This window comes from Gavialis gangeticus, unplaced genomic scaffold (genome assembly GCF_001723915.1).
Source record: "Gavialis gangeticus isolate Ggan-Ray unplaced genomic scaffold, GavGan_comp1, whole genome shotgun sequence".
Lineage (NCBI taxonomy): Eukaryota > Metazoa > Chordata > Crocodylia > Gavialidae > Gavialis > Gavialis gangeticus.
Window position 1 is genome coordinate 756,549 of NW_017728997.1, and position 10,317 is coordinate 766,865.

The 10,317-nt window shown below is 44.4% G+C and overlaps 1 protein-coding gene across 7 annotated transcripts in view; it reads left to right on the top strand.

The window, feature by feature from the left end:
* The window catches only part of TMCC1 (transmembrane and coiled-coil domain family 1), a 209,140-nt gene that overhangs the window by 183,569 nt on the left and 15,254 nt on the right, over positions 1-10,317 (top strand). The window contains exon 1 of one of the 7 annotated variants that reach the window (XM_019504652.1): positions 8,436-8,709. The exons of 5 other annotated variants lie outside the window; for them this stretch is intronic. In XM_019504652.1, coding sequence (XP_019360197.1) covers positions 8,671-8,709 — 39 coding nt within the window. In that variant the 5' untranslated portion in view covers positions 8,436-8,670. One more of the 7 variants, XM_019504650.1, reaches the window with a different exon arrangement.

Here is a 10,317-nt window from a genome sequence, read left to right on the forward strand (position 1 = left end):
TTGGTATGAAGAATGCATGGACATGCTGCTGCTTAGGCCCGCAGACTCACTTACCCAATAGGAAGACTTGTTTCATAGCACACCTGAGCAACAGTATGCAAGAAAGCAGGGTAGAGGTGCATCTTTATAGAATGACTGAATCAGAGATGCTTAAGCTTTTATGAACAAGAGCTCATTTCGTCAGATGCTAATGATGACAGCATCTGAAGTGAGTTCTTACAAAAGCCTATGAATCTCTGATTCAGTTAGTCTATAAGCAGAGCCAGCCCTGGGGAAGGGCGACCACCCAGGCTGCCGTGGTCGGGGGGGTACCGCGCACACACGAGAAGCCTGTGCTTACAGCAGCACTCTCCCCGCCTGTCACCCCAGCCGCTGCCCAGGAGGAACTAGGCCGGATAGCAGCAATGCCTGCCTGGCACACCATACCGCTCCACCTCCCCACCAGACTGTGCCCCACACCTCTGCCTGTTTGCAGCAGTGGCACTGACTTGGTGGTGGAAGGATAGAGAGAGAAGGGCACCAAAGGGGGGTGCCAAAATACAAGTTCACCCAGCCTTTCCCTAAGGCTGGCTCTGTCTGTAAGATGCATCTCTACCCTGCCATCTGCCAGACTTCAGATTAGCACAGCTAACTAGCTCTGTCTTATTGGAGAACCATGTAATATTCAGGGATCTTGGTGAATATCTCAGTTTAGTCATCATGGACTGCAACCTGTTTTAGATTGATCCAGACTTCCACGTTAACACACAATTTCTCACTGACGTCTAGTTCTTCTGTCTGTCCCATAGGGCCTATCCTGAAAGTATGTCAAGAATTTAATGATAAAGATAGGTGTTTCAAAATCATCTCAGGTGTTTTTGTTTTTGTTTTTTTTTTAAAGAATTTGTAAATTTGCAGTGGACAATTTAAAAGGTGCATGGTCCAGAGCTGCAGAGCCAAATGTTCATTTATCTGAATAGATACTCTGGGAAGATTAATAGCATTAAAAAGCATTTAAAAAGTGAACTAATATGTGGATCTTCAATAGCTTTTTACATTACCAAAGCTGGCAATGCTGGCCACTTCAGATAGTACGAAAATTGTTTACATTAAAACCTACTATATTGTGTGTTCATCCCTGAAATATATTCAGTTCTGGGGCTAAAATTAATATGTTATTACATCTAAAAATAGCCACCTCTCTGGCCAGCTTTGCAATCACTAAATGTAATGTCTGGTTCATAGATAAGTCTCCAACAGGTACAGTTCACCCTGTCTGTCCATGAGCTGCTGTATAAATACTGAGGTAGCCAGAGAATTTTTCAGATCATTGGAAGGTGAGCTATGGTGCCCCTTGCAGGCAATTTGCAGCTCGCTCTCAGCAGGATTGGAGTATAAATATACAGTTTTAGACTAATAATACCAGTCGGATCTACTCATGTTAAAATAAGACCTTTTAGGAAACATGCATTCCTTCTCTGTGGAGTGGAAGGGGGCTGAAGAGAAGGATCCTGATAAACGAGTGATCTGAATTCAGCTAGGATGGACATGTGCCACCCATTTCAATGCATGAGCTTCGGTGCGTATGTCCAAGGTTTCCTGATGGATTAAAGCCTGTTGTAAACTTTTGCTTTAGTTTGTTGTTTCTGTGCCAGTCTCCCAGGGCTAAACTTAACAAAGGTTTGCAAAGAACAATGGCTTTAAAACTTTGCTGCTGCTGGTAGCGGGAGAGGGGTGGCACACCCTTCCCTCCCATCTCTTGGATCACCTTTGCTACAGCTTGTGATTGTGTACCTACAGCAGTTGCCTGTGTAAAGAAGCATCTTTTAGCTATTTCTTTTTCAGTTCAGTTTGGCAGTTTGGCAGTACCTTGTGACGATCCAGCTCTCTTTAGCCCACAAGCAGTCTGCAGACTAGTTTGAGAGCCTCTACCACAGGGCTTGATATTTATCTTTGCCTCTAACGTGGCTAATGTTAAAAATTTACCTGCACTTGTCTGCAGAGCCAGTCCCACCTTACTCCTGACCTAAATCTTCTGCCAAGAGAAGAACTTTCGTAAAGTTTCATACCGTTCCTTCTGTTGGCCACAGTATTTCATTGTGTGTGTTAAAGTTGCCCAGTAATTCTTTGATGTTTATGTGTCTCCTACTGGGTCAAAAGAATTTCCAAGCACTTCTTGTGCATGCTGTGCTTGGATGATCAAGTATGTGTGCACAGTGCAAGGAGAGCACCGAAGTGACCCCCACACGGAGGTGGGGCCCTGGAAGAATGTGGAATGAAAGGGGAGCAAGGCAAATACAGGAGCAAATGAAAGACAACGTCATCATTACCCTCATTGGGTTTGGCACAAGGGGTTGAGGTTATCTCCTCTGTTCTCACAAGCATTGAGACCATTTGGTAAATGGAAAGCTTTACACCTGGCCTGAAAAACTGCCTCTGGCAGAAAAGCTCAAAAGCGTTAATAAATTAATGAATCAAAGGGAACTGTGACATTACCGGAGATCAGTGCCATCCTGTGGCACTCTGCGGCAGACTTTGGGTGCCTCTGTTTTTCACCAGCTACATTGTGTCAGTACTCAGATATGAAAATTACTGTTTTGAAGGTACCTTTGCTCATCAAAGAAAGAACTGTTTGATGTTAAAGCATACAGGAATGGAAACAAGTGCATTCATTTCAGAGCACTCTATTTTAAATAATTTGCGTGGCATGTTTGAAAGTGCAGTACTACCTCCTAACAGCATCCTGTTTTTAACCATCCCAACAGAAAGGTACTTGGGAGAGGCTCCATTTGGAACAGTTATGTTGCAACCAGCAATTAGCACACAGAGCAAACCACCAGCTAAACAATCTCCTTTGTCTTGCTTCTGCCTTTTTTTACAGCTACAGGGACTGGGATCACTTCTAATTGTGAGGAGCATGGTAGAGTGATTTATGCAGAATGCAGGCCAGATCACAATCCAAGAGGAAGGGTGGTAGATGATGGTAATGGTAATTACGCCGGTCAGCTGATTCTGATCTTTTAATGTCTGGCACAGCCAAAAACACATGGATACTATGTACTGCCCTGACCTTCTGATCAGGTCCTGTCCACAGAGATAGCATTCTTTTTACAGTGTCTAACACAGTTCTTGCTTTCAGCGTTACCAAAATTTAGTCATAGCCACTTCCTTGTCCAAGATACTTTAAAACAATGACAGAAGAACTCGGTGTCTATAACTATCTGAAATAGTGTCTGAGTAATATTAATTTCAGTGCCCTGTATCAGATATCCCATTATTTTTAGTACTATTTGGGCAGGGCAGCGTGCATGGTTATCCCAGATAAGTAGGAATTGTTACATGTCTGGCCCCTTCCTCAGTTTTATGAAAAGCTAATTCAAATGAGAGGGGGGAGGAGGGGGGAGAGCCGGTTTCTATATCTTTCTCTTCTGTGGGGACACCTGAGTTCCTCCTCGCATGTAGAAAATGGACTAGCTGGTTTGTGAACCACTGAAGATTTGGTTAACTGCTCTAACTGCTGCATTTTGCTGCCTGAGCACCTCTTAAGTGGTGGGGACCTCACTTATACATCCTGTCTGGAGGTCTGCAACTCCAGGTGCTGGAAACAGCACAGTGAGGCCACAGTTAACTGTTAATTCAGAACGAAAAGTGGTGTAGTGTCTACTAAACTATTGCTGGTCTGATCCAAACCTCCTTTTGCTTTTGGGATTTGCAGAAATTGCAGGCTGAGGGGAAGGGGGCAGCTGCAGACAATCTTTTTTTTTTCTTAAATTGCTGATTCAGTCAAGCAGGAAAGATGGGTTTTTCTCTACCCTGCAATTATTGTCCCCCTGAAGGTGATAATTACATATCTCACTTTACAAATGAGCTAACTATCTTATACCCAGCATTGGAGACCACAAGTCTCTGTCCTCCTGTATGCTCTGAGGCAGTAACACAGACTGTCTGTCTGCTCCCTTGTGAAACTACTAGCCCTTAGCTACTGGGAATTTTGATCTATGGCCTCCTAGTATCTGTCTGTCACTCACTGCCAGAAGAGAACTGGTTTCTGTTTCTCCACCTACTGTGCATCTCTCATAGTTGCACACTAATGAATCAGTTATGAAAGGGGGTTTCTTAGCAGGAAATTCAAGACTTATGACTTGTATTGTGAGCTGGTTTGGGCGTATTGTTTGCATTTTATCCCAACCCCCCCTTACAGTGTTTCCTATCTTCAATGCTTAGTTTTCATGGATGCTTGCCATTTATGGAGAGATCTTAATCACTGGGGCGTATGATTAGTCCAGGCTGCTTCAAATCTCTCTGCCCCTTCGCAGGCTTGCTCCAGAAGTCATCCTTCCCCTTGCAATAGCCAGGTCCTTTCTCATCGTGCTATATCTATATAGATATATAACCCCGAGTGGGGCGGAGGGAGGGAAAGCTGAAACAAACAGCTTCTCAAAACCAGACGTGTCCCAAGTTCTGCTGCTACATGCTTAAGTCGACTGTCCTACTTGGAAGCAAACAGTCTTGTTTTTTAATGAGCAGGCAGGTGCTTTTTGTGCGTGTGAGACGTTGCCACAGAGGTCTTCAGAGAAGTTGTACCACACAGTAAATTAGCACCTGTGCATATATAATCTGTAGAAAGACCGGGGTGGAGAAGATTATTCGTAAGCTTTGTGGTGTGAAGTAGATCTGAAGGGAAAGCTTTTGTTGGGGAGCAATCCCAGGCACTTGAATAGGTCAAGCATTTTCATTTGTGAAAGCAGCCAGAGGATGATTTCCCCTACTAGGAAATAAAGGGGCTACAAAACAATTTACAACTTGTCTCCATCTGGACTGGTTTATTTGACGTGTTTGGAGAAATTGATTACAAAAGCTACCTGAGCGCTGGAACACTGGCTTCTCTTAGCACGTTGCATTCAATGTGCTCATCTTATTTCACTCATCAGCATCCATCTTACCTAACCAGGTGCGATCTTCAGTGATCCTAAACCAGTAGTCTGTCAACAAGACTTTCTGATTCCACAGATTTTGCTGAGAGTCCGGCGTCTCCTAGGTCTTGTCTCCATGGGGAATTTGACAGGAATAAACTGTCTTGAAAGAGTTGTTTCAGCATGGCATTTTGCAAACAAAGTCCTTTTTATTTTGGGGTAGTGTCCACGCCAGGTACCTGTGTATTATAGCTATCCTGGCATAGTTTGTTTCCGTGTGGGTACAGCCTCAGAGTCCTGGGAGTGGTTTTCTCTCTGGTGAAGAGGGAGCAGCCCATCTCTCCATTTTATTATGTAAAGAGTGCTCTTCCACAAAGAAATCCCAACTCGAGTGTGAGGGAGGGGGGTTGGTGGGATTGGAATGATTTACGTGACTCTAGTGGGCCCCGCTTACAACGAACCAAGAATTGGTGGCATTTTTTGGTAATAACATCTGTGTCGCATTGACATATGCACATTGCCATTTTGGTTACAAGAAACCTCAGCTTGGAGAGAAGCTGGTATTAAAGGTTCTCCCTACTCCATCAATAGCTGTTAATCTTCATGAGCAGATAAGGCTCCTCTCACTGAAGCAGCCAAACTGCTTTGTAAGGCAATTAAGAGGAGTGATAAGATCAGGTTGACATGCTGGGTAAACAGGAGTGTACACTAGTGCTGCTTGAAGGATGATGTCAAGTCAGAGAAGTCGGAAATTGAATCATGCATCTCAATTGCACGTGGCCAGTCTGTGTTAACAGGGGGCTGAGCCGTTAAGTCCATGTGATGGGCTGGGCTGACGGTCCCTCGGTCAGTCATCCTGCAGACAGGGTCATCGCTTGCTTTTAGGCTCGATGTAATGGATTACTTCAGTCCTAAGAAAAGATTGTCGAAAGCCGCCGATTCTAAATAGGGAAATGTAATTACATACTAGTCCTGTCAAAATACATGTCAGTCCATCTCGGCATTTGAATGTTCTGTGTCGTTAGCACTGGTATCCTGTACCTTGGTCAGCAAATGCATGAATGCTGACTCTCAGCACTACTCTTTCCATCAGGTGTATTGAGTGTGATGACTAAGGGTACTTCAGCCACTGGCGAGCACTCCACAGTCACCCCAGACTGAAGAACCAGCTAATAAAACTAGATATAATAAAACAGTTTTGCTTCCAAATGCCAAACCGTATTCTTTTTACATGCTAGCAAGCAGAGCAGTGCAGTACCAGGTTACCAGCCAGTGACCATGTTGGCCTAATTTAACAGCAACCTGTGATGATGCCTAGGGGAGTGCTGCCTATCTAATGGAGGGCATCTATTGTAACCATCTCGCTGTATACTGTATTGCCTTAGGTGTGGTACACAGGGTAGGGGATCCAGCACTGAAGCTTCGCTGTGGCAGCCTTCTGTGCTTGACAGTGTATATCCTTCAAACAAATGTGGAAATGTTTTCTGTGCTTAGAGAACAAGCTGTAAATTGGATGAAAATCCTTATTTAAATAAGCTTAGCCCAGGGTGCTATTCAGTGTTTAGGCCTAACAATAGGCTGGTTCTTGGGAGAAAAGAACGGACACCATTATAATGTATTTGTTAGCGGTGCTGGGCATGAATCGGCCCATTTTCATAGTGCTTTAAAGGGTCACTGGCTAGTTTCATACAGCCTCAATCCAATAGAAATGTTTCCCTTTTTTTTAGTGTAAGGTGCTTCTATAAACATACCCCCTTGGAAACTGCACCCGAAACACAGCAACACTGCAAAAAAACCTGGCAGAAAATGGTCTGGAAACAAAATGGGATGTTTATGGTACAAAATGCATAGAAAAAAACAACAAAGAAAGAGCTGAGATGATTTTAAAATGCACACGTTCCTCCTTGAGTTATACAACTGCAGGGCATGAAGGGATGGGAGAGAACTGTTTAGGTTCCATGTTTTCCCTTGTGTTTTGCTCTGTCTCTAACATGTTTAAGTCTGATGTCCTCTAGGACAAATGCAAGGATAAACAGTGCTGTGACCTTCCTCACAGCAGTGGTTTGTTAGCATTGGCTCTTATCAAAATGTGAATAGGGCAGTGACCTGTCACGCCACTTTATCTGCTGTGGCTTGTTCTATGGTGGAAGGCTAGGGAAGGGAACACTTGGCTGGAAGAAGTGGTAGAAGAACCAGATCAAAGGGCTGCTGACCACGAGGCCAGCATGACTGAGTTGTAGGACTTTCCGTGGCCAGCAGTGCACAAGGGAGCAATGGATCTAAAATCACGTTTAGCTGCCTTTGACCCCTTGGCATCTAGGTGGACTGGGAGCAGCCTTTGGAATTAGAGCAAGGGTCAAGCTCATGTCTGGAGCTGTAGCAAGATGCCTACATGTCTGTGTTCAAAGTAGCTCAAGGCGTGAGCAAACCGAAACAGAGGCCAAGGGCTGTCTATCTAGTCACAAGACAAGTCTGCTGACTTTTTTTTTAAATAGTTATGTAGCAGTTTAATCTGCAGAATACTTAACAAGGGTTCATTATTGGTTATTAATGAATGAATGCCGAAGAATGACTGACAGGCTAATTCAGGAATGCTGTTTTAATGATGGCAACTGCAGGAGGAATTAACTCTTGTAAAATACAGTCCTGCCTTAGTTTGGTTTTCCTAATTATATTTTTCACACCCCTCCTAGTTGTGTGGAAATGTTAAGAGAAATAAGTAAGTCTTAAATAAAACCTCAAGGTAGACCAGCTGATGCAGTGAGAGCAGGGAAGAAGAAAAGCTGCTCTGGCACCAAGGCGGCAGTGAGTAAATGAGGAAGAGCAGGCCTTGTGTTCTACCTAGTAACCAGGTTCCTGAAATACACGGCCCCAGGGACTTCCAGGGAAGAAAACTGCACCACTGAAGAGAGTTGTTAAAAGCTGTATTGTTTGAAAGTGAGCCCCAGTGTTCCTTCCCCGGGACGGAGGAAATGAACTGAATGTTATGCAGGAAAAAGCTGCATCTGGAAAGTCGAGGTTCCAAGTCACCCTCCCGTTTGTTCATTAGCATTTCCTAGAGTGTGTACTGCACCTTATAAAGCAAACTTCCTGCCAGGGAAGCTGTGAAACAGAAGCCTTGAGTCAGTTAGGTATGCTTTCTGTTCTGGGACCAGCTTGTTCTCAGTGCTGATGTCCTGTGCAGTCAGGGCAGGAATAAACTGTTCTGCAGCCTAACGCGCAACCCGACTATGTTCATTCCAGCTCGCGGCAGAATCGGGCAGTTTCTTCAGTACAGCTGTGAGTCTTGCATCTCTTGCCTTTACAGCACAAGGGTGCAGGGAAGGAGCATTACTGGCAGAGATTTAAAACATGTCTGCATCTCTTTATCTCCCTCTAGCAGTTTCTGCTTCGTGCACCTTAGCCCAGGACCGTACATGGGAAAGTAGGAGTGCTCTTCTTCTGTAAGACTGTAACCAGGCCCTGTAGGTAGGGCTGAAGCTCCTGCTTTCAGATTCTGCCCCCACGCCACAGGCTTGCCTTAATGTTCCCAGTTGCATAGGAGCTGTCCCTTTAATTTTTTTTTCCAGCTTCTGATGATGTCACCTTGCTGTTTCTCACACTCCCTGGCCTGATAAAGGGATAGAGCCACCCCCCTTTGGGGAGGAGCGACTGAGTAATTAGTGATTCATGGTTTCAGGTACTGAGCTATCTTCTTCCAGAGTTGGTTAGTTATGCTGGAGTCGGATGAGAGCGAGCAGGGCTCGTGTAGGTATGTTAACTCCTCTTTGTGGAAGCCATGCACTGGGAAAAACTGTTACACCTCAGAAAAGCCAAGGTATGCTACAGAAGAGGGAGAACTTTTTTTTAACCTTCATGGGGGCAGATGATTGTGGAGTGCAGAAATCCTCTAGGCTGTTAAACTGCAATAGCTGTGCATTCTCCACGTTGGTAAGAAGTTTGTTTCACTCTTTATCATTTCTGTATCACTCGTGTCCTGCTCTGCAAATCAGTTGCAAGTCTGCAACATGAATGAATTCTCTGTTCCTCCCTGGAGGGGAGGTGCCTGTCTGTTTCTGTAGCTTCAGTCCTGCAAAAACCAGCTGGGGAGGTGGGGGGCTACAGTCCCCATGTTCAAAAGTATCAAAGGAAACTTTGCCTATAGGTTCAGAAGTCTGGTGGTCCCTGCTTCGAACAGTACTTCTGTTCAGAGCTATTACATGCACCCCATAGGAGAGTTTAAGGTAAATGTATACCTACCTTTCATCTCCAGTTCTTGTAGAGAACATCTTTGGATTAGAGGTACATCTGTTGGCCACCAACAGCTTTTCTTTGCAATGAAGTTTCTGTGTTTCCAAAGTTTTGAGCAGCCAAGTGGGTTGGTGTTCTCTTCTTGTATGAGTATCCTAGCATTAAAAGGCATTGGAAAATGGTCACCAGGGTGGAGGCAGGAAAACTCCACACATGCACTGTATAGTTGAGTTCTTTATTTTTCTTCATGGTTGAGGCATTTTTGTTTGGTGTGGGTTTCCCCCTCCCCACAAAGGCAAATATGTTGGTGTCTCAGTTAAGGTTAGAAAGCGCATGGCAGCCAATTCATGTGTTGCTTTTGGTTCTGAAAAAGGAGTTTTATCCTCTTCAGCACCCAAGAAAAGAATCATTCACCTGCTCTTTTTTTTCCCTCAGTTCTGGCCTATAGCTGCCAGCATGCTTTCCTCAGACCTCAAACAGTCTGATCCTGACTGTTGCATCTCACATTACTTCAGTATATGCTCAGCAGCCAACCAAAGTAGTCCTTGGCAGGATAAAATGTAGCAAGTCCCAATTTAGATCAGAAAGCATCCCCCAAGCAACTGCACTAGCAGCTGAAAGAACAGCTTTCCTTCCATGCTCAGAATGGAAACCAGGCCTTGAGCTCATCGCATACTGTTTATGTACAGCAGGACATTGTTTAAGAGGCATTTGGGGGTTTTGGGGGGTTGTTTTTTCCCCCCAACTTAAGCTGAATTTTCTGATGCTGACTTGAGGCTGTTGCCTGTTTCTCCTTTGCAAAAAGAAAGTCTGTGGTTTAAGTATTATATTGCTATAACAGCCGACTGCAGGCTTTGGAGCAAAGGAAAAGAAAGGGCCATATGCTGTGTGTGACCTAGCTTAGCAGGTTGTGTGTCTTGTTCTCTGGTGTGTTTCAGTGTCACTTACATTTATTGCCACAAGTACTAACTTATGGTGTAGGAATTGGTTTGTTTGCTGTATTACACTTGAATAGTTTGAGGGTTTTGTCTTCTCATTTCTTTCATTTGTCCCCTAGCATTAATGCATTATATACTACAGACCAGACTTCCCTCAGCCTCCTAAGCTGTTGGTCTGAAGGCTGCATAAGTTTTAGTCCAATTGGCTAAAGTGGCTTTTGACCCTCATCTTTCTAGATGCTCATAAAGTGTATATG